General features: G+C 45.2%; 1 protein-coding gene across 6 annotated transcripts; it reads right to left on the minus strand.

The window, feature by feature from the left end:
* Positions 1–3553: 3553 nt before the first annotated feature.
* Positions 3554–26175, minus strand: BMF (Bcl2 modifying factor). 6 transcript variants are annotated; one of them, XR_012580803.1, is made up of 5 exons: positions 26037–26175; positions 24558–24722; positions 23308–23628; positions 14589–22346; positions 3554–9712 (listed from the first exon to the last, which is right to left on the minus strand). XR_012580803.1 is itself a non-coding variant. In XM_026793304.2 (5 exons), exons 3-5 carry the CDS (start codon positions 23516–23518, stop codon positions 9611–9613), a joined length of 477 nt encoding a protein of 158 aa, XP_026649105.1. In that variant the 5' UTR covers positions 23519–23532; positions 24558–24722; positions 26037–26175; the 3' UTR covers positions 3554–9610. The 6 variants fall into 6 exon arrangements, 5 of the variants coding, with proteins under 5 accessions (XP_026649105.1, XP_074398907.1, XP_026649086.1 ...); XM_026793304.2 differs by having other exon boundaries at positions 22183–22346; positions 23308–23532; XM_074542806.1 differs by having other exon boundaries at positions 22183–22346; positions 23533–23628.

The raw sequence follows: 26175 nt of genomic DNA on the forward strand, positions 1-26175 counted from the left end.
ACATTGAAATATGTTTTCTATTGAGTGCATCTCAACACCTTCTTGCTAACTTTTGACAGCAAGGTCACTGAGCACACAAAGCTGGGAGGAGTGACTGATACCCCAGAGGGCTGTGCAGCCCTTCAGAAGGACCTCAGCAGGCTGGAGAGACGGGCAGAGAAGAACTGCCTGAGATTCAACAATGCAGGATCCTGTACCTGGGCAGGAATAACCGCATGGCTCAGCCCAGGCTAAGGGCTGACCTGCTGGGAAGCAGCTCTGTGGAGAAGGACTGGGGGTCCTGGTGGACAGCAAACTGTCCCTGAGCCAGCAGTGCATCCTGGTGGGCAAGAAGGACCAGGGGATCCTGGGCTGCATTAGGGAGAGCATGGCCAGCAGGTCGAGGGAGGGGACACTCCACTGTGAGTTAGCAGTGCTCCTTACACTTTCCTTCATGTTCTCAAACCGGTCATTCGTCACCCTGTTTACTAAGGGGCTGCTGGTCTCCTTAGGAAGAGCCATCCTCTCAAGCAGCTCTCTGATCAGTAGTCATGGCAGTAAGTCTGGTAGCACAGGTGTCTGAAAATGGGAATTTCTCAGCAGTGTGGGTGACCCTGCTGTTCTACACTCACTGCTGGATTGCAGCGAGTCATCATTGCAGGCTGATCATCATAACCAGCCCTGAAATGTAAACATAAGCCCCATTCTCCTGCTTGTGCCCTTGCTGTCTCAGATTGAGTTGGCGTGTTCCAATACCAGAGTGGACTGCTGCAACAATTCATATACGGTAATTTTAAAAGGTTGGGGATGTAAAATGATTGAGACAACCAATTTCTTTATATATTCCATTAATCCTTCCTGACTATTTATTTCTGTTAAATTTTTTTCAAAAACTTGCAGTGTTGAAGTCAAGCCTTATTGTTTTCTTACTAAGAGCTGACTGTCTCCATGAAAACAAAGTTTCATGACTGCTGCTGTCGTGATTTGAGCAGCAGACGTAAACAGGGTCATCTCCAGCCATAGTGGGTGGATGTTTAGTTTATAGCACTGAGGTTAAGAGTGAAAGCGTGTGACTAAGAGCAGAAAACAGAGGAGTCTTTGTATACATCAAGAGCCCTAAGGCAAAACACAGAGAAGGAGAATGCTGACACAGACTTTAATGGAGAAAGAAAAGAGTCCATTATGAACGTTACAGAGAACATAATTCATTTAAGAGAAATCAAGATTTAAAGGACTTATAGAGGGCAATATGAATACTGATGTCAGTGCGTCACGCCTGGTGGTTTGTTGTCAGACACTCTAGCTGTGTTAGGGCATCATGCATCTTGTCAGGTGGAAGACAACTCACTACCAGAAGTTATTGTCACCTCCTTTTTAGATTCCCATTGGAAACAGGTTTCTTTGACAGTAACCAGTAATATGAAAAATGAAACAACTGTAGCTCTTGCATTTTAACACCAGCCTCCCAAAGCTGTCAAAAGCTTTCAGGATGCTTTTTCCTCCCCAAACCCCATCTCTTCATAACTAGAAACAAGGCGGCAGGGGGGGTTGCAAGCAAATTAAGGAAATGGGGCTGTATCATGTCTGAATTACTCAAGTATGAGAGCACAAGGAGAAAGCTGGTTAGTAGAGTTGTTTCTATGCTTGCATATACATTGCGGAGACTGAGGACAAGCACATTTACTGCACCATAAACCAATGTTATGAGTGCTTGAAAAATATTCCCCAATCAATACACTATAGTGGCTTCTAAACTTCAGCAGCCAGAGTCATGAAAATAGAGTGCTTTGTGCAGTAGCTTGCGCAACCAAAGAACTTTCTTGTCCTCAGAGTGCCTTATTATTTTTAACGAGACAGGCTGAGCACTTCTTGATAAACATTTTTTCCTTGAAGCAGTAATCCTACTTAAACTTTTTACCTTGTCCCTACAGCTTGCAGCTAGGAAGTGAATAACAGAACTCATTTTCCTTTAAAGTGCTAGTCATGTTAGTATAGAAAGTGAGGCATATGTGATTGTCATGAAAGGGGCCATGGCTGGAAATAAATTGAAAGTTGCCCTGTTAGTATACAGGCTTAGTACTTTAAGAAGAAAGTTTTCCAAAGCACATTTTCTAGGATATCCAATTTCTTTCAAACTAACAATAAAATAAAATAAATTTAAAAGTATTCACGTACAATAGGAATGTTCCAGCCTGTACTATTTGGTCCTGATGCCTAACCCTGAAAATGTTTCCATGCACTCTGAGCCTACTTTGCCTTAGGCAAGAAATGGCCAGCAGGTCATGATAGAGCCAAACCAAGGAGTCAAGAGTAATTTAGCAGGTCTCAGAGGAAGGGAGGCTGATCATACATCTGCACGCTTGCCTTTACTTTGACCAAGGTGCAGTGCATGCTGCTGCTTTGGCAAATGCTTCTGGGGTAGCATTACAGACCATTCGTTTTTAAAAGCCATTCTTCTCTTTGGTACAAGAATTATTAAAGCTTCTAAGAGTGAGAGTTAAATTAACAGTGAGAACTTAACCATGAAAATGAGGGAACTCTGAGCAAATCCACCCATCGAAGTCAACCTCATGTCTGTCCCCCCATATCAGTGTGTTACAACAGGCTCTTTCACGGTCACATGAGGCTGACCAGGGGACACACTTCTCACTAGATCTAATACAATGAAAAGAAAAACTGTCTTTTTCCCCCTGTGGTCTTAGATGCACATGTGGCTTTTCATACCACACACATCATGTGTTCTTGGAATGAAAGGCCCTTTTGTAACATGCAGACACCAGTCAAGGCAACTTAACATCGGGTAGGATTGTTAACTTGGTTCCCCAAGCCTCCCATGCTCACTGCAGCAGCATTGCACTGGAGGAACAATGAGGTTGAAGGAATTTGACCAGATATATTACAAATAATTCACAATACACATATCATGATTGCTGATCCACCCAGGTTAGCTACCTTTTCTTACTGGAGGTAGTTTTTCCCAATAGGAGCAGAGGAAAACTTGAAGACAGGCCTGATATTGCTGTGCTTGGGATGGCCAAGACATTCACAAGACTGTGTTTGAAGGAGTCATTACCACCCTACAAGCACTCTCACCTTCCTCTGCTGCCTCAGAAGACCAGTGAGAACCATATTTCCTTAATAGGATTACCTAGCAATGAGTCTTTATTCTTAAGGCTTCAGTACCTTTGTACCTGTGTAGGCAGTAGGCAAGTGGTCATCAATCAAAGATTACATTTTGCAAATTGGAGGATGTACCTCATGTATCTTAACAAGATCTTCCTGATTTGAAGCGAGTTAACTGTGCAGTTCCAAGCAGCAGCAGTTCTCTGTCCAAGCGCAGGAATATATCTTATTGAAAGACTATTTTATAAATCAAATTATGCCCAAGGAAAGCAGTCCAATCTCAAAAGCAGATCTTGTCCTTGCCGCAGGGCCTGGTCTTAGGGTGCACATAAAATGACCCACCAGATATTTTCAAAGTTGAACAATGCAAATTGTATCACTGATTTAGGTAACTCCATAGGTCAGCTGTGTAAACACTCTCCATCCCTTGAAAAATAAATCAAGGAACACAGACAAATTTAACAATTTTATTAAAAATTGTACCAGTTATTAGAAAAAAAAATCCAAGTATTAAAGTATTAAAAAGCACCAAAGAAGAAAGCAGAAAGCAAATATACTGCACAGATACAAAAAAGGAGCTCTGCCCAGTCACCATTGGTACAGGCAGGAGTCCTGGAGGCACACAACCAGGATAAACAAAATGCTACATTCTCACTGGGTCTCAGTCCATGGCAAAGAAGGTGTGTGCACTTCAGGACTAATCCAGACAGAAATCTCACAGGAGAGCATCGGGTTTACTTCTGCAGCAGGACAGTATCATATTCTGGTGGAAATCAGAAGTCATGGGGAAACCTTCCACTGACAGGAAATTTATTAAGTACATTGCAAATTCTAGCTCATCTTACCCTTTTTGTTTTCCAGATGAAGGACTCTGAACAACTTTGTCGTTGTTTGTTTGTTTTTTAATATCCCACCAAAGAACAGTCATGCAGGAAGCAGGGGGGGAAGGAGGAGAAGAAAATATGAATCCACATTTCACAGTATTTTTATCAGTGAATTTCACCTAGAAACATGGGAGACTGTACTACATACCGTGGAAGAGAACAGAAGACAGCCACAATTATTTTAACCAAAAAACCCCAACATCTAGATACCCAAAATCAAATTTAGTGGCAGGATTTTCAAATGCACCCAGTAGAAATAGACATACATATCCTGTGGACTGTTTTAAAATTTCCCTTTTACAAGCCTAACTTCTGACATGTATTTAAGGACATACTGACAATGTCCTTCCATCATACCCATCCATCCTCCTTTTGTCATCAATACTTTTGTCATCTATACTTTCAGGAGTATAGACTATTTGAGTATAGATGGTCTCATCTAAAACTGAGTTGAGGAATCTGTGATGATGCTCTCCTGGAGCCATGTCCAAAAACTGGGGAGACTCCTTTAGATTTAAGAATAACTTTATACATGCAAAATTTCCATAATAGATTTTAAGAACAGTTTAACAATCTACCCTTCCCACCCCTCTGTTCCCCAAAGGCAGCAAAAAGTCTGAAGACAGAACTGAAACATGGCTTTAAAAAACAGCCCACAGACATTAGGTTTCGCTTCCCAGAAACCAACTTCCAGCATGGGATTCGCAGGAAGAGACCCTCCTTTCTGTGGCTAAGGGGGAAGGTGAGGCACATGGAAGAAAGAAGGGGTAGGGGATGTCAGACTGCATTCAGTTCAAGAACACACACACACACACACTCACACTCACGCACACCCACACAATTACATTCCAGTGCATTTGATGTGTTTGGTCTTTTCTGCTTTTCCTGGTGGAGAAGAGCTGAGCACAGGTGTAACACCTGTGTGAACACATGCAAACCAAAGAAACAGAGACCACTGAAGTCTTTAGGAACTGTAAAAGATTGTCCAACGATCTTTTATCAATTCCTTGAGGTATTTCTTCTTGCTAAAACGATCAAAGGCAACAGGTAGGCATTTTTGCAAATGATCACAAATGCCAGTTTGAAAGACAGAGTCTTTTGAAGGACATTATAAAAACCTTTGTTGTCAAATTATGCTAATACTCAACAGTGCTTGGTTCATGGGTAGACCTCCCATTAATATGAACCAGCATTCTATGATTCTTTTATTTATGATCCCACAGTAAATACTGCTGGTAAAACAAGGCCAGAACTCCACAAATCTGCATTCTTGTTTGATTCTAGCACATACACTGAGCACTTTCCCTATTTTTCCCTTTAAAAATACCCTCAATATCACACCGTTCAGCATGTCACAGTCTCACCATTCCCACAGCTTCAGCAGAGATATGGGTCAGGACCAGCAGCAGAAGGGTGGAATTCATTGTACAGTTGATAGGGTCACATTGTAATAACTGCCTCAAGTAATTTTGCTTTTTCTTAAAAAAAAAAAAAACAAAAAAACAACAAACCAACCTTTCTTCCTAGTTTACTAATGGTCAGGATCTGCTGTTTCCCAGAAGAGTGCCAAGTGCCACACCGAATGAGGTTCCACCTTGGGTACAGCTCCAGTGACTGCTATGGAGCAACTCGAGGACTGCAGTAACTTCACATACACACATTGCCTATACCTTTAATCCAGGCTTGAGGGGACAAAATAAACAGCCAGTAGAAAGAAAGATGTCTTTGCAATCACACTTTCTACACCAAGAAAGGCTGGGTTCCTCGCCTCTATTTTCTTGCTGATACACAGCTCCAAAACAAAGGCTGACAAGGAAGTTTCTTTCAGGACTCCTAAACAAGAGTTTAGCGAACAAATATTTAGTAACAATGTATTTAAACTGAAATATGTGACCAGTTATGCAGGAATTCAATGCTACCAGGGATCATCAGCACCTTGAGAGAGGGCTGCAACCTGATACAGATCCAGCAGTAGCATTTTCCATGCAATTTCATCCTTTCCTGCCTTTTTTGTATTCTATTTGCAGCAGTTTGCAGCTATCCCTGGGCAGTACTTTGTGATTACTGGCTCAGCTTTCAAAAATTGCAGGAAACAAAAATAAAGCTAACTATTCCCTACTAGCACCAGGCTTGCTGGATCCTAGGATGAGCAGGCTACAAGATAATCAAAAGAGTAGGAAGCTGGGAAGGGATGGAAAGAACTCCATCCCTCAAGTAAGGACAGTTGAGTTCTGAAGCCATTTTGGAGATCTGGGGAAGGCAAAAAAGATTTTTAAAGGCTGCTGGCACCATGAGCAGCAGCTCAAGTTTTTCTTAAGAACTGCTCATTAAAAACAGGAATTTGTTTTAAGAGAAAGATCCAACTCTTCTTTCTAAATTGCTAGACTAGTTCACAGCACAGAGAGAAAGCATCCCATTCCTTACAACAGAACAAACTCATATCTAAAAACCTGAGCATAATCCTTCAGCACAGGATTTAAATCATGTTCTTTGGAACCATTTCAACAAATAATCAATGTATGTCCCTGGCCATGCTGCAGTAGCTTGCTACTCTGCGGGCAAGATCTCCCCAGCAGGTGTTCAAAGGGGCTTACAAACACAGAATGGGTGACACATGCATGAGAGCTGTGCATCCATGTGTTTGTTGCTAAATGTGTGAAACCATTTCCCCAAGCAGGTGAGACTTTAAGTATGAAGTAGTTGCTTTTCCCTAAGCAAATAACCAGCCTGCCCCTCCAAATCTACAAGAAGCAAAGTAATACTTTTGGGTTGACAGAGCATATTTCCTTTCTCTGAGATATGCAGATATGGAATATAATTAAAATATATTATCAGTGGTTGTAAATCTCTGGCACCAGTAACCAACACACATATTGCAGGAAGTCGGCCTTTGTCTAGCATTAGCTCTATGTCTCCAATGAAGTATTGTTGTTCAAGGAGGTTTTGAGACCCTGGCATGACCAATTTTGATAAGTCTGTTGTTGCAGTGGGAAATATGGACTGGCAAAGATGTGTCTTTCCCTGAGCCAAATGACTCTACTGAGGCCAGCAGCCTGAATGAGGAACCATTTCAGGTACTTGTTTCTCCATGTTAAGAAGAGTCTCGTCCTTGACAAATTGGTCAGATCTTAACACTAGAAAGTGGCAGTACCAGACTTATCTTTCCAGCTTATGCATCCAGAGGACAGGCCTTATTAGCCCATTTGATCATCAATTCAAGGCAGAGGGAAAGGGGAAAGCTCACAATGATTTTTAAATGTTAGAAGCAGTTGCTGAATTTTTCATAGTTTGCAGGGTTATGATGTAGCATTGACTGTTCCTGATAAAAGGGTCCTGGCAAGCAGAGGGAAAGGCATGCATCACGTCCAAGGGCATGCCACAAGGGGAGGCCTCATTGCTGCATTGCTGCCTGAGCCTCCACACTTCCACTACTGCCTCTTAAAGAGCTTCTTATTTAAGAGTCTTCTCCTTTATATTTGGTTTCTCAGGGGTCCCCAGCCCAATCTGTGCTTGCACTACACCTCAGGCTTTCCCCACCATTTAAGTCCTCTTTCTCCAATGACCAGCATTTACATCAAGCAGACTGTGCAAAGCAAAGTATGGAAAGCCTGATCTCTGGCAGCGTGGGCAGAGAGCAGCTTCCATCCTGCTGCAGCATAGTCAGCAACAGCTATCACTTAGATCACTCTGGGTAACTCTGTAGTGCACATGCTTAAAGGAACAATACAAAACCAAAAAAATTCCCCCTTCTAAAAAAACCTACCACCCTCCCTCTCCATAAACCCACCCCCAAAAATATTACTTGAGATTCATTTATATGAATTATTAACCATCATGGACAAACATATTACTCTAGCTCTAGCTAGAAAAATAACACAAAAGGAGAAAAAAAGCTTTTCTCACATAAACTCTCTCCTTATGTTTAAAGAGAGTGACTGTGAATATAGGAGGGTGAAAAAGGCTTGGGAACCTCTTTCAGGAAGCTAAAGTACATTTTTGCCACAGTAGACGCAGGATGAAAATCAAAGAGAATGGGTCTGAGAGAAAGCAAGAAGGTCCAAATTTAACTCTGTTCAGCAAACTGTTACCAGACACTACAGTGCAATGATGAGATTACAAATACCAGAGAAAGCAGGAATTAGAGACAAATATGCAAAGAGGGGTGGAGAAGGAAAGCATATGTGCAAGTAAACTACTCTTCCGTACAGTAATGAGTATTTTTCAGAGTGGATCAAGAATTTCTCAACACCTGCTGCTGAACATTTCTAACACAACTGAAGAGCAATTCTCTGGACAGCTCTTCCTCAAGTTGGTTGTATCATTTGAGACCTACAACAAGGTGCAGTGGTAATATGGAAATTTTCAGAAAAAATAATAAGGTCTGTATTGCTTCTCTGTTCATGTTTTACCCTAGCTGTCACTAGGTCTTGAACTAAGTATATTTAAGGCTACAGAGAAGCAGCCATCAATATTTTAGGCTACTTCTTTTTGGTAGGGTAGTTTCCCTGTGCTGGTCCAATAGTGTCAGCCATACGGACAAACCTCTGAGTGCATACAAACTGACAGAAGATCTCCCTTGAAATAACATTACTGCTGCTAGTCAGTATATGCTTACAGCAGCCTCCAAATACTGCACACTAGAGTAAATGGACAGACTGCTTGTACAGTGTACATATCAGACTAGATGCTAATTAATTTCCCTGTCAAATCCTGAAGCAAAATTATCGGATGCCTGGGATCTAAGCCTTCCTGACCAACCACATTATATAGTAGGAGAAAAGAAAACCAAAATAAAATAAACATCCATCATAAAACTACTAAAAACATATACATTAGCATTGTAGAAGAATGACACATGCGATATTCCATGGATTTTGGCTTCCTGCTGGCTCATGGGCACTGAGAACACTGAACTGAAAGCAGGCAGAAGCTAGTAGCCACCAGCAACTCCAAGAAGGTTTCTTTTTCAGCCTGTTCTACTGATTTATTTATTCTTAATTGACGGCAATGACAAAGAACAGCTTTTCTTGTGAGAGCTCTGCAAGTGGTGCCCAATGGAATGGCCGAAAAGGTAAGATTTCTTTGTGATTTTCTCTCACACAGGGCACAATGAAATAAACAGTAACCAATGAATAAAACAAGTAACCTGATGGAACCAAGCTACTCGAATGTTTTTCACTGCTAAAAATGTGGAGGAATTGAGCATCTCTGCTCTAAAAGATACCCCAAGTGTGTTTAGTCATCAATCCCAGGCATCACTTTTAACTAGCAGCCAAAATGACACTCCTGCACTCTACCATCCCCTACTACACAGGGCAGAGGAAGCCGTCAGTCTAATACCTGCCTCCCTTGCACAGAGGTCACCGGTGCGGGGAGCCAGCAGCAAGCTTTACCAAACACACCCACATTCTGGCTTTCCTTCAACAGTGTTGGACAAGAGCTCCCTGCCTCGCGAGGCAGGCAGCAGCAAAGAAGAGTCCGTGAAAACACCCAGACTTGAAGACGAGTATCCGAAAGTCAGAGTCCTCACATCCGGCCGGCGGTGTGCAACGTCTCGCCCCCGAACCAGTGTTTGTTCAGTGCTCCCTGCAGACTGGATGTGGCCTGAAACAGGCGGGCGAAGCTCACCTCTGCCCAGTGTGGTTCCTGTTCACCTCCGTGTTTAAGGCCAAGTTGTGTAGGAAGAGAAAAAGCTGCCACCACACTTGATTTCTGTTCTGCTGATGCTGTAGAGAAGAACAGTTAAAGCAAGGTTATTTATATTTCTAAAATTGCAACATACCACTTCTCTTTTCCAATAACAACTCAGTTACACTTTTCAAGAGCAGACACTTTAATCCCATCAGCATAACAAGGGGGTGCAGCAAGGGATGAGGGGAGAGAGGGAAATGATAAGTTCTCCAGAAATAATTGTAGCTCTAACATTACAAAAAGAAAAGAGCAGACTCTTTATGCATTGTGCACAAGAGGATTAAACTTTTTTTTTTGCTTGTAGGATTTCGCAGAGTTTAGCCAAGTGCTGTTTTTAATCAGATTGGCTTCTGAGCCTTTCAAAAGCCCCAGCTGCATGAACAAACAACCTTTTTTTTTTTTTTAAAAAAAAAGCCCCCCTTCACCCCGAAAGTAAAAAAAAGAAAAAATATAACTGGTGATCCATCTGTAAGTGATTTGACACCGTGAAGGTCAAAGGGTTAATCTTCAATTTAAACCACACTGCTGAGACAGCAAAACTCTGATTTCATCTAGTACAAGAAAACACATTCGTGCACACACACACTCCCCCACCCTCCCCCCACCACATTTTCCTTCCCAGCATCTCCAAGATAATACTGCCCTTTTTATAGCCACTTTTGACAGTAAGCCATAAATAATCAGCCTTGGAGCCCTTTCCTACTGACTGGAGCCAATTAAACCTTAAGCAAGAACATACTTGAAAACACACAAAAAACCAAAACCAAGAGGTTATTTCAGGTCCCATTGTCAAGGAAGAAACATGGGAGTTGAGTTTCAGGGGGACACCAGACTACATAATGCAGCTTTGGGACAGGGATGCTGTTCCTCCTTTTGTTATAAGTAATCACCCCTGCAAAAGTGGCTCCGATTATACCCCCACCTTCCTGCACTTTAATGGCATCTCGCACAAACAGGTGGGTTTCTCCTTACATTGCCCAGTCTGGGATACTATTTCACCTCAATAACCGACTCTCTATTAGAAGTCAGTCTTCATTTTCTCATCCAGAATTCCATATTTGCTAAGCAAGCTTGATCATTTCTGGAAAACAAAACAAACCAGCCCAAATCTCCACCCCCTACCCTCCTCCCCAATCCCCAGCAGACGAGGAAACAGAAGATTGGCTTCCCACAACTTTGCCTCAGTACACAGGAGTTCATAAAAGAGCACTGAAGCACATTATGTGAACAAGATGTTTCAACTCAGATTAGCCCAACAGGGCAGAATAACACAGTTGCAAGGCATTTTTTACATAATCACAAATAAGAGAGTTGCAACTGGAGTTGGTGTATTTGAGATGTGTCAACAGACAGCTCTTCAAAACCCTTCCAGATAGCCATTAAATTATGTTCATATTCCAGTGTGAGTAGATCTGTGCCATTTGAATCACAAGCACACACAAAAGAGGCTTCCAGAAAACCTGTGTTCATCTTACATCTTAGCAGTGGGTCGTTATTCTTGCCCTCAAGAATTAACAAGAAGAAGAAATGGATTTGGAAAAGTTCACACAGATTCATCCCATGGCACATTTGAAGAGCACTGCGTTTGTAGCATAACCTGTAAGTAGTGGTGCTAGAGCCTGCTATTATTTATTTCAAAGTAACTAGTCCTGGGTTCAGTCCTTACGGATTGCACAGGCATTGCTAGTTTTACAGGGGAAAACAATATTTTTAAACTGTCCTGTAGGACTGGCTTAAAAAACACTAATTTGGTCTCAAAAAGCAAAAGCAAAGTTTTTGGTTTTTTACTCGCATCTCAGTTTGACCAGGCTTTCCCTTCCTCATCAAACTCCAGAGATTCTTAGCACCCTCCTCCCTACAGCCACAGTCCTAAAACTGCTCAAACTGCACAGGGAACCACAACGTCCATGTGACATGTAGATAACATGTTTTTATCAAGCTATTACTGCCTCTTGAAGTCACTTTTTGGTACAGCATTTTTGTCCTTTTCCAATTAAAATTGTTTCATGTATTTGCCTAACACACTCGAGATTTCCATGCAAGAGCAGAATAGGAAATATTTTACCCTTGGTTCTCCTTGCTTATAAGAAGCATACCATCTCGAATAACTTTTTTAAGAATGTTGACACCATTTTGCTTTGAAGTAGAAAATAGAGCACTATGTTGAGGGCAGCTTTCCAGGTTTTATTCCTAGATCTAGGGCTTGCTTGCATTTCCCTAGGTCTGTATTCACCCAGCATTTTTTTCCATGGTGGTGTGGTCCCACACACACTTTCACTGGCCCACATACTGGAGCAGCTCACTCATGATGTCCTGTCCCCACAGCAGTCCTGGAAAGTGAACTAGAGCAGCCCAATGATCAAGGCCAGAACTAATCCCATAAACTGCCCTTACTGTTTAACAGGTCATCCTAAACTATCTGATCCATGGCATCATGTACTCAGACTGATGCTTGTTCCAGGACAACAGAAAGATGATGACCTGTGAAGAGGAGCAACCTGGGACTATGGGCTTCAGCAGCAAGCCTAGCTAATAGGGTTTGGAGTTACAGCTCTGCTTCTGGGCTGATCTGCTTTCTGTGGTACTAATTCAGCATGGGGCAAGAGCCACAGAATGGAATGGCAGATATTATTTGCAGTAAACAATTTATGGAAATAACTAAAAAATGCCCTTTTCACAAGTTTCTGTGTCTTTTTCCCCAGATACGCTTCAGCCAAGACCAAAATTCTTAAATATTTCAAGACTGAGGAGTTTTTGGTGTGGTATAATTTACCTTTCGGGATGGACAGAAAATCCAGAACAGTGATTCCATGAACTTGGCATATATATTTTTTTAAAATGTGATATATTTTGAGATATTTTTCTAAGATTCATAACTATTGTGATACTGGTGTATCATTTCTCTAAGCTTTACAAGGCTGATTTGCCCTTTATCAAAATAATTCAATCCTCAGAATCACTACTGCACAAAAATACCAGGGATGAACGCTTTGCCACCTCCATGTGGGAGCAACAAAGTAACCATTTTGAGGCTTCCTTCCCAAGAAGGAAAGAAGCCCCTTTTGCCCTCCACACTAACTTTAACTAAAGAGTAGACTTGTGAATACAGTAAGTCAACACAAAGCTGGAAACACATAAAACCATTTCCTATTGCAGCTGCTGCTTTTTAAAGGGGATATCCTTAAGAGACTGTCTGTCTGAAATGTTAGCATGAATGCTTCAATGAGTCACAAGAAAAGGCCATTTTACAGGAAAAGTGTTCTCTGCAGCAACAGTACATTAGCGAAGCCTCTTCCATGAACTGTGCTGAACCAAAAACCAGACTACTTGTAAACAAACACAAAAAAAACATGCAAGACTTTTACTGGAAGCAAATGAAAGAGGAACATGACTGACCCGACACTTAGTCCTTCCCCACAATTAATTCCTAATACATGTTTCACACTCTAAGCATACAGATACATATCTGGCAAATAACACTCCAGACGTCAAAACCTTTTGTACTCCTACCAAGCCCTTGCACAGGGTGATCAAAGGGAAGATCAGGACAGGTGATGCACTTCAAAGAAAATGTTGTCTCTTTGACACAGCTCCTTGAATCCATGAGCATAAATGTTTAACAGATTAATAAGACTCATTTTTCCACTTGATATACACGTGCCATTAACAGCCCTGTTTAAAAAAAGTAAATATGCTTGTCATATGCACATGTTGTATGTGGGGCCTGTCTGGTACACTCCATCTACCCTTCTGATCTCATGGGCAGCTTCTGACTTTGCTTCATAGCTTCCAGACAATTAAGGGTCGTATTCTGATCCCATCTTAACTAGAAGGATTAATATGGACCTAAATGGTGCTATGAGAGCAAAAGGAGAATAATCGCATATGTGTACATAAAAATATTATTCTTCCTTTAATGACTAATAAAGTATTAGCAACAAGTTGTTGGGATTGTATTTATTCACTGAATACAAAAATACTTGCACACCAGGAGCAGTTGCTGACTCATCGCTGAAGGCTGTTTTTGCTGCCAGGTGGCTGGAGGCATATTGTGCTACCACAAAATATGCTTTAGCTTACAAAGACTAGAAAGTCACAGTCCCCAAGGCAACAGAGGTTACAGAAGGTGTCCCCTACTGGAGAGAGAAATGCAGGCCATTGGAAGTCAAATACAAATCTTTCCAGCTGTGATTCCTAATGACCACAGTATAATGCATGTGTAGAACCAGCAGAGAAAAAAAGGAGGCAGTAATAGAGGAAAAAAATGAAAGAGGAGCTCAACCATATGGCTTCTCATGGTAACACAATAAAGAGGATGAGAGCCCTTAATCGGGAAACTCCATCCTTCTGTCTTGCAATGACTCTTACACGGGACTCAACTTGTAGTAAAAGGAGGCGTTATGTCAAGTATTGCTTCCTTTCTCATGAGCCTCCATCAGACTTTGCAACAAGATGAGCAACACGTGTGTTTATGGAGAGAGGACAGACAATACTGGGCAAAGCCAAAAGGACGTAGGGTGCAGGGGACCCCCAAAACAATGCATGGGCTGCCCAGCCCAAGCACGGGAGAGGGCACGGACGGAGCAGCAAGCAGCGGCGGCTGCTGCCCCAAGGCCGCTGCGGGCGCAGCTGCGCAGGTGAGCCCTTTCTGAGCTTTCTCGGCGTTTAAAAACAAACACGCCGCCACTCGCGCCTTCCTCTCCAGCGCGGGCAGGAAGGGGAAGCAGACAGCCGCCATGGCAACAGCCAGCTGACGGCAACCTGGGAAGGGCAACCACCGGCCACTGCGTTCCCAGGCCCTCGGCCTTCCCCTCCTTCCCCATCCCGAGGGGCACGCTGGCTTATTTTCTACAAATATGGTAAATAAAATTCCCGCATTTACACAGAACAGTGCCTGACACCAATCTGTACCTGCGGCCCGGGGTCCGGCACGGCTCGGTCCCATGCTCTGGGCGTGGGGTGTGTGTGTGAGAATGCTGGAAGAGATACCCACGAGAGGACACCCCACACCGCTCAGCCACAGCCGGCAGCTGCAGGAGTTTTTGACCTTTCTAAGGGTTTATTGACTGAACCTGCGTGTGATGGGGCAGGGCTGTTCCACAGCTCCCGGTGTTCATGCCCGCCCTGCGCGGGCCTGGGACCCGCTGACCTGTGTTTGGCAACCATTGCTTCACCAGCAGAAGGGAGGCGCTCCCAAAACTGCTCACTGCTGCGGAGACCCCCCCTAGTGATAAAAGTCTGCCTCGGGGTTTGCTTAAAATAACACTTTAAAGTTTTTACAGGAAAAATATCCTGGCGCGGGGGGGGCAGGGGTGGGCGCGGGGCCGCCCGGCTGCGCGGGGAGGCGGCGGGAGGGCAGGTGCAGGGCTGGAGCCTGCGGGCAGCGCAAACTCTCGTCAGCAGCGCCGATGAGTCAGAGGCTAAATTTAGCCGGCGATATAAACACAGCCGCCGAGCGCAAACACGGCCGGCCGGGCCCTCGCACGCACCGCCCGCTCCTCCGCGCCCGCCCGCCGGCTCCGCTGGCCCCGGGGGCTCCGGCCCCGCTGCCAGCGCGCCCTCGGGTCTGGCTCCCATCACGGAAAACCCAACTGGGGTTAACAGGAGTTGCCTCACTGCTTGTTTTTGGACCGCTATTTTTTTCTGCCGTGGTCCGGTCCTCGGAAGGATTCCTTTTCAATTGGCAAGGCGGCTAGTGAGGAGGAACAAACAAACAAACAAACCCCAACATCCAAACGGAGACTATAAAGGCTGGCAGGACATTCCTCCTCAGTGGCTTGAAACAAAAGAGAACTCTGCATTTGGGCACTTGCTTTCCTGCCCTTCCACCATAAAATTTAATTGAGTAAAATACAAACATGTACACTCCTTTCTGTAAATAATCAGCCCAAATATCTCATCATCCCCCTCAGAGATGGCACTATCTTAATAAGATCAACCAACTTAGGTGGAGGGCTGGAGGCAGAACAACTAGGTTCCGATCAGCAATCCTTGCATGATCTCAGTCAAGTTATAACCTGCATTTTCTACTCTCCCACAATAAAAAATAAGTGGGGCATTACCACAATTATTTCTTAATTCAAAAATAATTTCTCAGCTGTCACACTGCTACAAGCAGAAAGCATGTTACCACTGTCACAGTGCTGCAAGAGCTGAGGAGATCCAGAGGAACCTGCGGAGACTGAAGGGGTTGTACAGGAGAGACAGCAGCACTGAACACTGATGTTAGAAATACTGCAGAACGATTCACCTGCACTGTCTCAAAGAGCCGTTTTGTGCTCTTTATTCTGGGCAATCTTGGTCTTTTGAGGTTGTGGCCCCACTGCCTCAAGACAGTCCTGTGTCCAGCAGGATTCACTGCACACAGTTGCACAGAGCTTGCACGGCTCTCCTGCCACCCTGCTCCCTCCCAGCTCCCTTATCCTCTGCCCACCTTCTCTATCAGAGCTAGGCAGGAAGTTTTGCTTTTTAACATTATCCCCTATTTTAAACAGGAACATACATGTAATATATTTAAGTCTTTTGTCAGCTGAAAACATAGAAGAGGCTAGATTAGGATGATGTAGAACTTTTGTGGGATTTATTAAACTGACACACAATGATTATATGTGGCTTGCATCAAGAGTTTGTATAGCCCAGTCTCCAGCAGCAGCCTTACATGGCTGCCTGAGGGAAAGCTAAGGGTAAGTACATGCAATAGCTTCCACTAGTACTCTCTTTCAGCATCTAACTGGTTTGAGTTTAGGATTTTCTAAGTCAGATCTGGTTTCTGTTTATTTAACGTCTGCCTCAATGGCCATAAACTTGTCTCAATTCCCCTTGAACCCAGATAAAGCACTGGGATGCACAATATGCCTTGACAAGAAGCTCCACAGCTTTCACCTGTTCCATGAAAAATGACCTCATTTACTTTGAGCTGGCTCCCACTAGTTTGACTTGATTTTGCCTAGTTCTTGTACTGGGAGAAATTAGTCTATTCATCTCCTTCATGTCACTTTTGATTTCTGTTTAATATTGCTTCCCGCTTAGTTTGTATCTTTTTTTAGGCTTAGCAGTCCTTAGCTCATTTTTTCATATGGAAGTTCTATCATCTGTCTTGCCCTTCTCTGAACCTTTTCCAGTTCTGCTGCATCATTTTTGATGAAGGAAACCAGAACTTAATATGACATTCAAGATGCAGTAGAAACACAAATTTATACAGTGGCATAATTACATTCTTGTTCTCAGTGTCTTTTCTTAGCATACCAGGGAATACCATTTCAGACAAGATGTGAAATGGTCCAGCACATTTCTGTTAACCTACATGTCAAGTAATCAGCTCCATAGGCAGCAGGATTTCAAAACAAGATAGACAAGGGGCAGCAAGTTGTTCTGTCATTTGTATGCATGGGGAAGGTACACTTCCAAGGCTACCTCTTCCTTCATTGTCATTTGTCATAATGAAAAGAAAGGGGGAAAAATCTAATAACATTAAGCAAAAAATCTGTTTCTACCTCCTTATATCAAATTTTTTACTCCACTGACCATAAGAATGGAGCGTAGGATTCCAGTTCCATAGCCCTGAAAGAACTTTGTTTTACATCTCAGGCTTCCCAAACTCACACCCACCCTACCCCCTGCCCTTTAAATTGGGCTCACTCACTTCAGGAGCTCTCTCCCTCACCATGTGCATCCTCAGCTGGAGATTCGAGTCCTGCACCAGTGGGCAACGCACAGAAAGCAGAGCTGAAGAGGTGACCCGCTGCTGTGCAGAGCAGCAGGGAAGATCCTGAAACACACTGACCTACTCAAGAAACAAATGAACAAAAACACACACCCCAGGTCTCAGAGAGACTGTAGATGCAAGTGAAGTATGGAGCTGCTGGTGCTACAGGCTTAGCTGCAGAACAGTCTGAATCTCTGCATTATTATTAGGAAGCATTCCTGAACATTTTTCCTAAAATATAAGGTCATCATAAAGAACAGATTTCTGCAAACAATTCCAATGTAAAAAGCAACTGTTAAAATGCCCTGAATATCCTTAATAGTGAAAAAAGCCTGACGGAGTTGGGATAAATGATGCACATGTAGTACTATGCACCCATTCTCTCACGCCAGTAAGTTTCCAACAAGCGATGCAGGCTCCCTGTTGCATAAGTAGAAGTGTCTCAGAGGAGGCCCTGATAACTTTTATGAGAGACAGACAGGAAGAAGTATGCAAAACATAACACGTTTCACTTTCAAAGGAAAACAACATTTCCTTCTGGACATTTTCAGTGTCATTAGCTTGAGGCAAACAGGTACATGCCTAGCTGTCTGCCCACAGCCAGTGTGGATGCAGGCATTTGTGTTCCATGGGCTGCTGAACCCTGTTGCAGTGATGGTAAGACTTGCTGAACCAACTGGGGAATTTAGAGAAACAAAGTTTTCTATAGCTAGATCCACAGAGGATTTTTGAGCATGGTCAGCATATCTATATCAACTGCAGGATTCCTGATGTGTTGGAAAGGGACTTTGTTGTTGTTTGTAATGCACTTATTTACTCAAGAAAGCTCAGTTCTGATTCAGCATCTGGTTCTCATTGAGGCTCAGCTTTTTTTAAACTGAGCTTTCCAGATGGGTTGACTGAAGCACAAGGAGGTCAAGAGACTTGTCTGAGGTCATACAGCAAGTCAGTGGCTCTGCTTGGACCTGAGCCCAGAACTGTTCAAGGCTACCACTCCTTGGCTCTTAAAGAGACAATTTTATCCCCTGTGAAGTGATCTTATCTCCACGAAGAAGAAATATGATAAAAGCAGTCCCCTCAAAGCTGCAGCTTGCTTAAAAAGAGTTATTTTATTTGGAAAAAGCTATAGAGTTCCAATGCCTCACTGGAGCCCATCAAACTGAAGGGGTGTGATCCTGATATACAGTGTCATCCACCCCACCCCTGGATAACCCCCTACTCCTCTGGGACAGCTTTGCTGCCGCCACCATTCCTGGTTGTGTACTCACACAACCCCATCTAACAACCCCTCATGTCATGAAATACACTCTCCATTCAGCACAGCTCAAAGCCCCTCCTCAAGGCAAGGAAACCCAAGTGCACTCAGGACCTGAAGCAGAGCCCAAGCACTTTTTGCCACAGCCTGGACATGTGGGGTGTGGGAAACATATCCCAGCCAACCAACCCATAAGCTCAGCTCTGTTCTCCATAATGTCAGAGCATGCTCTTGAAGTTCAGCCACAGGCTGAGCTACAGCAGCAGTTCACTGATTGCATAGCAAAGACACAGTTGCTTCAAACCAAGGAGAAGGTGGCAGGTACTGGCTTGTCTTGCAGAAAGCATGGCTTGCCTCTATCTTTGTCTTCCAGGGGCAGGGTGAAAAAAATAAAACAGGGAAGTCTGCTAGAAGCTACACAGCCTCAATCAGGTAAGAGACAGTAAAGAACTCAAAAAAACCCCATCTTTATGGGTCTCACAAGTCATTCTGCAAGAGCCCTTGCAATCTAGATCAACCTGTAGCAGGCTCTGCTATTTAGGAACACAGAATATTGCTCAAGTCTTCTTACAAGAAATTCAGCATCTTGAGGAGATGAAAGACATGGAGTTCTAGGGAATGTTGTGTTATTGCTCTAGCACTGTTCTAAGGATTAAATAGCCAGGTTTTATATTACTGTTTTCTGTTTAACATATTAATAGGAAATGAAACTCTGAAAGTGATTTTCATGCCAAAAGCAAGCATAGGTGCAGCCAATTTTCTTATTCTTGCTAGATGCATACCCAAAAATCTTTTGTATAGCCAAGAACCACAGAATAAATACCATTTAGCTCCAGAAGCCCAGAGAAGAGATAACAATGACTCTCCAGGGCTCCAAGTGTAGGATGGGGTTAGACCATGCATGCAGCAGAGTCCAATGACAACTCAGTGATGTCAGCCTCAGCAGCAATTGCCTGCTCAGTTTCTCTCTCAGCCAGGGATGTACATTAACCAGCACCCTTTGTGTCAACACAACCTTGCTGCTGCTGCAGCAGCAGAATGGGGGCGATACCTGAACTGCTGGAGAGTCTCACAGAAGTCAAGAGCCATGGCAAGGCAGCTCTTGAGCTAGCTGGATGCACCATTCCAATGCTAAAAGCCTTTCCTAACTTCCACTGAAAAGGCACACACATTTTCATTTCACACGTTCACAGATAAATGTTTTGTAGGCTCTGAAAACAGGCACAGCTTGTTGAAAACCAAGCTTGCTCTCTCTCAGGACTTCACAAGACCACACTGGTGTGACTAACTTTGTGGTATTCTAAATCTGATTCAAGACACCACTCTGGAAAGTTGGTTTTGACCAAATGTTTTAGACAAGCTGAAATGGGGTTTTCAAATCAGGGGTTAGTTTCACGGCAAGATAAACGACAGCCCAGTTTTCCATGCCTCAGAGACTGCCCCTTCCAAACCTCAGCACACTGAGAACGGCTCTCGTGTCTCCAGGGGCAGACCGCCTGCTCCTTCAGCAACGGGCCGGGCAGAGACATTGCTTATAGGACAGAGGGGGTTCTCCACGGGGGATTCATGCCAAAAGCCAAAGGAAATCCTCCATGCAGGACTGGCAGGGAAGGGATTGGGCATGACAACCAAACACTCTACAGGGATCAGTGCTTTGGACACCAATATGTGGCTCAATATCAGTTTTCCTGACAAACAAGAAAGCATCCCTCAGCAGATCCAAATGCCAAGGCCTATCCCAGGGTCAGGCTGTGGATAACCACTGGCTGAACTACTCTGTCCTCGGGTTAAGTTTTCGAGTTGGTTTGGTTTTGGTATTTTTTTCCTCGTTTTGTTTTCAGATTTAAATGGCTGAAGGCTCCCGTCCCCTTTACAACTTGTTGCTGTTCCAGTTCAAACAAAGAGCGCGGAGCTCCTCCTCTGGCGGGCCCCGGGGGCCGGGCCGGGCCGCGCCGCCCAGCACAGCCGGACGCCTTTGTTTACTACGGCTCCACACGCCGGACTGGCCGCCGGCCGGGGCTGCGCGGCCGGGCCGGCACCGGGAGCCGCGGCCGGGCACCGGGAGCCCGACCCCGCCTGCCCTGCTGGGGCCGGCCCGGGGGACGCTCCGGGACGCGTTTGCAAGGCACGGGCATCAGATAGGGACACTCCCCCCAGATGAAAGGGGTCAAGTTACAACCAGTTCCACCAGTTCGGTGCAGGGCTCCTCTGCCAAGTTGTTAAACCTTCCCTTTCCTGAGAGACAGCCTGGCGAGAGAGCGGGGCCTGCAGCTAACGCTGGCGAAAAGGCGCCACCGGGGAAAACCCCATTCAACCACAAACAACGCGTTAAAAATCTCGTGGTAGCTCTTTATTCCTGCAGTTTGCTAAATGACATTCATAGCCCCATCTACATTTCTACAGGCTAATCTTCCTTTTCCTTCTTTAATTATCCACCTATTAGGAGATGAGTAGTCTCAGAATTTCCTCATCTCTCAGGTGACACAGAGAGACCAAGCTTTTGCCCAGCCACAAGCCACACTCTCTGACCCGGACAGAGATCCTCACTTACCTTAGAGAAGGGGTGCAAACGATCCCACAGTTAACAGAGGACAAACTCACTTGGAGTAGGATAAACTTTCTGTCCCTTTCTGAAGTCAGCAAAATTTCTTCATATACAAGCAGATGCACACCCTCCTTGTTGGGCTTCCATAGAAGGGGCAAACTGCTGCCTACTGCCAAGCTTCTGCCACCTCTGACCATCTCTCTATGGGCTGAGATTTTCATTTTATCTCTAGTCAAAGGGGAAGGAGAGCAAGGAAGAAAGAATCAAGGGTTCTGGGGGTAATGGTTATTTTGTTTCTTTGAACAGCAGTGTTTGGGTTTTGGTTTTTTATTTGTTTTGTTTTGCTTTGTTTTTTTAAGAAACCAAGAATCTGGAGTGTGTTTTTCAGACCTGATAGCATCTTACAGGTGTATTTTGTGGTGAGGAAGTTAGTCACAAGTCTGAGACACTAGCTACGACTGTCTTACTAGTAGCTGCTAGTAAGTCTAGTATGATCTAAATATTCTTTACAACATTACATAGAACTACCGTTAGACAACAAGGAGCGTCAGAACAGACTCCAGGCTTGTTATCTCCAAGGCAATGAGCTGACATAAGCCACTGATGGCTACATGTACCACAGAAGAGAAGGTGCTGGTAGTGAGGAGAATGGAGAAGAGTAAAAGCTGTAATAAAAAGCAAGAGGCCTGGGAAAAACCTCAAACCCACTGCTGATGAACAGGAAGAGCTGGAATAGCAGCAGCTAACAGAAGAGCTCCCTTCCCGGGCACTAAATGCTCATATTCATATTCCCTCATATTCTCTTCCCTCCACCTGCCAGTCTTTAGAAAGAGTAAGCAATCTAGCATAAGCAAAATGCATCAGGATACTCCTGCCGTTTTATCATTGCTGGCAGTCTGCTGTCTTAGACAACGGTTCACTTAGCTGATGGCTGGAGCCAGTCCTCAGAGTAGCACTCTTGGACAGGTAAAGCCCACTTTCCCCTGCAGAGACACCGTACCCTCTGTATGTGGAGCCGGTGGAACTGGTCGGCAATGCACTGCAACTTCCGTGCGATCTGCACCTCAGCACGTGCTTCCCGCTGACCTTCCTGAGGGTCCTCCTGGAGCTGCGGATCCAACACAAAGCCAGCTGGAGGGACATGTAAACGGTAACCAGCACTCCCTACAAAACAGAGCACAAGAGTCATTCTTCCAGTGCAAAGATTATCTTTTCTGCTTAGTACACTTCATGGAGGAAAGAGCTGTACATAGTCCCACATTTTTGACGTTTGAAGTCTAGTTTCTGAAGGCCAAAGAATGACTGTATGCTGTAACACAGTGCAGTAAAAGATTTGCCCAGATTTCAAATAAACTTATATTGATTAAACAGAGCACTGATGTGTTGATTCCCATAGTCAAATGAGTGGCAGGATCTTAAAATTGATTCCTTTTGCTTGTTTACAGCTCAGCCAAATGCTGTGGCTTGGGATTTTTTTAAGGACAGTTTTGCAGTTTTACAGGATCTCTGCCTCAAGTTGTCTCCCCCTTCTACAAAAGGCAGAAGTATCTTTTTTGTCAGTTTTTTCTCAGTTTTCTGTCATTTAGTGATTTTAGTGATTCGAATTAAAGCTGAATTGGATACACAAAGCTGAGTGGTGACCCATCAGTTACTAGTAAAATACTGGATGGACATGCTACTTTATTCAGAAACTTTAACTCCAGTGAAGAGCCTAAAAGCTGTAACTTTTTGCATCTTCTTCTCTCCACTGAAAACTCCTAGGAGTTTCCATTTCCTATGTGGATGAGACAGACCATTGGCAGTTAAAAATGTAGGCAAATTGTAGGATATGAAGTACGGTGAACATTTAGACATCTAGCAGTAAAATCAAATGTGGCAGAATAAAGCCAGAGAGAGAAAGAGGGAATATCAAAGACAGCAGAAGCAATGAGCAGATGTCTGGTTCCTGCAGTGGACAAGCAAGGGTAAGAAAATACAGGTTGTCTTTCTTGAGGGAGTAGGACTAAAGCAAAATAATTTCAGTCCTTTAATAAAACACCCTAATGAAAGAGACCTTGCTTGATTGGGGAAGTGCTAAAGGGACAGTTTCTTTGCTGCAAAGCTAGTGACACTGGAGTGCTCTTACCATAGAAGAGTCTCCGTGGCTCTTCAGTGACTCCACAAGGCAACATAACATCCTGACTGGAAGAGGATGGGCTGAGTGTTTGAGTTGCCTTGTCCTGCTGCTCAGGATGTCTGATACCGGGACCACAGCAGTGTGTGAGGGGGAATAGTTGAAACCTCCCCAGAAGGCAGCTGTAGGACTGGTTCTGTGTGAAAAAGCCAGTTGCAGTCATCTCACCAGGCTGACCTGCAAGTCCAAAGTCATCAGAGTGAAACACGTCATCGTCCAGCCCATCCAGGCTAGAATAGTCCTCTTCCAGGTAGCTGGGGCGATCCATTGCTCCTGCAATAAAGGGACATTTGAGGAAACAGCTAAGACACAGCAAGAATGTTGTCCAGGAGAGAATGCCTTCTGCTCCAACAGTAAAACACAACCGATTTTACCACACCTTCCCTCTTCCCCACTTCCCAGTGCTGCCCATCTGCATGGACAGGAGAGGTGAGCAACTCTGGTGAAGGTTAAGGCTTTGCAGAAAGTCCTCAGGTGCTGAGCCAGAGAGAGACAAAGTTCACACGCGTGTAAGTCCACAGCTCCAATTCCACACCTGCTCACAAGTAGAGAGCCAACCCCCAATCTCAGCACATAGAAACTGAAAAGACATTTCAAAAAGCAACCCAGATTCTTCTCAGAGCCCCATGGCCACTCAGCTTCTTTGGGGTCTGCTTTGTTTTGGCCTGCTATACTTGAACTTTATGGTATATCCCATTCACTTTTTCCCACCTATTTCTTATCAATAAAGAAAAGCTCTTGTAATCATAAGGCTGCAAGGCCAGATTTTTAAGAAACCCAAGTGGTTGCAAAACTTAAGAGTTGTCAAAGCCATGTCTGTGAAGCTCTCCATTACTTCTCCCTATGAGGGCCAACTTTCCTTTCAACTTCTCATTTCTCCCCTCAGCTCAACCTAAGACATGTCCCAAACTTGGCAATGTAGTCACTTCCTTATCCCTCTTACCCTCAAGCCTACATGTGCCGTTAGTGCAATGGTTCATCCTACTACTCAAGAAAAACATGGCTGGTGTCAATGTTTAAAGCAGGATTTCTGTAGTTGCCACAGTAAACACTCCTGAGCTCTGTTACAGCACAAAGATGAACAAAAATGGTAGAGGGGAAAAACCCCCATGAACCCTAAATCACTATCTCAGAGCTCTTTGCAAACATAAAGCAATTAGAAGCAGTATTACCAAAAATGCCACGAGTCCCTTTACTGTTACCTGTGCATCTAACCCAATTGGAAGACAGACTCCTAAGAGATCCATCTCCAGGATTTCCACCCAGTTCCAAACAAGGCAGTGAAATTCAACTCTTCATGTCTCTTCCTTTGCTCTGGTTTGCGAAGCATTTAACAGAATGGAAGACTAGCAAGAGGAATTTCAGGCCTGAAGGAGACATTAATAATAATTTTATAAGGATGTGTTCAGCGCTGCCCTTGGTGCTCCCATCTCCCCCCAGGTGAGCAGCACTCCGGACACCAGCTAGAGACAACAGGAGCAAGCAGTGCAAGAACAGTTTCTGCAGGGCTCTGGCTGGGGGGCACTCTGCCTATTTAAATTGCCGCATCTCAGCAGTTCACTCAACTGAGCCACAACTCCAAAAGAAGTTTCTGCAGAGCGGAACAGGTACCAGTCCCACAGCCGGATGCAACTCTGCTGGATGACAACAGTGGCAGAGCACTCATAACATTCTCATCCATGGCTTAAAGTAGCACACTGAAAGGAGTTATGGGCCCCAAGAGGCAGGCATGGATGATCTCCTTGCCAGCTTTTCTGCTGGATCAGTCACTTGACAGAGAAGCAGGCGGGAATGTATTTTGCCTTTACAGGAAAGTTTGCCAGATCTCATCTGTCAGCCTCACTGGGACACGGGCATTCCTCAAGGGAAGTGCAGCAAAGGCACAGAGCAAACCTCAAACAAAAGAGGGTTTAAAACCAAGAAGTTTAACTCGACCTCCTGCATTACGGTCCGACCCTTTAGCAGAGATTTTCAGAGAATGCCGATGCAGCGCGAAGGGCAGCTCATTCTACAATGGAACTCCTTCTACAACCTCCAAACGCAGCTCACGCTGGGAGCCACAGACCCCGGGCAGCTCGGGCTACGGGTCTTTGCCCGGGCAGCGCCCGCGTCTCCGGAGCCGTGTCCTGCCCACGGCACTTCCTCGCACACAGCCGCGGCCCGGGGCAGCCGCACGCCCGCGCTGACAGGCGGCGGGCCGGGAGCGGAGGGAGGGCTCAGCGCACACGTGCGTGCCAGCGTCCCAAAACAAAGCTGGCCGGCCTCGCTTCGCCACCGCTGGCCGCCTTTAACTCCTCCCCGCCCGGACGCTAGCCCCGCAGATGTGCCCCCGGCCAAGAGGTTTAACGCGGCTTCTCCGGGCAGCGCCATGGGACGGGACTCCCGAGCTCGGCGGGGCGGCCCGGGAGAGGCAGCGCTGGCTGTGGAATCAGCCGTCGCCTACATCAGCGAATCAGCTGCTTTCTCAGCGCCCACCGAGCTCATTCCTCGCCCGCACCCTCCCTCTTTCTTCCCGCTCCCCAGCAGGCGCGGGACCCCGGGCTGGATCGGCCGGGCCGGGGCAGCCCCGAGGCGAACCCCCTTCCCTGTCACGATCGCGCCCGGCCTCGGCACCGCCCTCAACGGCGTCCTGGCACAGAGCGACCGGCCCCCAGTGGCGAGGGCGCTTCCTGGGCACTCACCGAGAAGCGGGACGGGCGTCCCTCGGGGACGGGGCGTCCCGGGAGGAGCCGCCTCCGCTGCAGCCTCCGCACCGCCAAACTGCGGCCGGCGCCGGCGGGCGCGCCGCGAACAGCTGACGGCAGCCCCGCCCCTGCCGCG

Source organism: Zonotrichia albicollis, chromosome 6 (assembly GCF_047830755.1).
Source record: "Zonotrichia albicollis isolate bZonAlb1 chromosome 6, bZonAlb1.hap1, whole genome shotgun sequence".
Classification (NCBI taxonomy): domain Eukaryota; kingdom Metazoa; phylum Chordata; class Aves; order Passeriformes; family Passerellidae; genus Zonotrichia; species Zonotrichia albicollis.

What these genes read in the sequence shown, in the direction of transcription:
- BMF (XM_014268479.3), bottom strand. Translation starts at nt 23,623, where the DNA reads ATGGATCGCCCCAGCTACCTGGAAGAGGACTATTCTAGCCTGGATGGG. An exon ending in GCCACGGAGACTCTTCTATG is followed by an intron (nt 22,347 to 23,307) that starts GTAAGAGCACTC and finishes TCTGTTTTGTAG; the next exon opens with GGAGTGCTGGTTACCGTTTA. An exon ending in ACCGGCTCCACATACAGAGG is followed by an intron (nt 9,713 to 22,182) that starts GTACGGTGTCTC and finishes TCTTCTCTACAG; the next exon opens with CATCAGCAGAACAGAAATCA.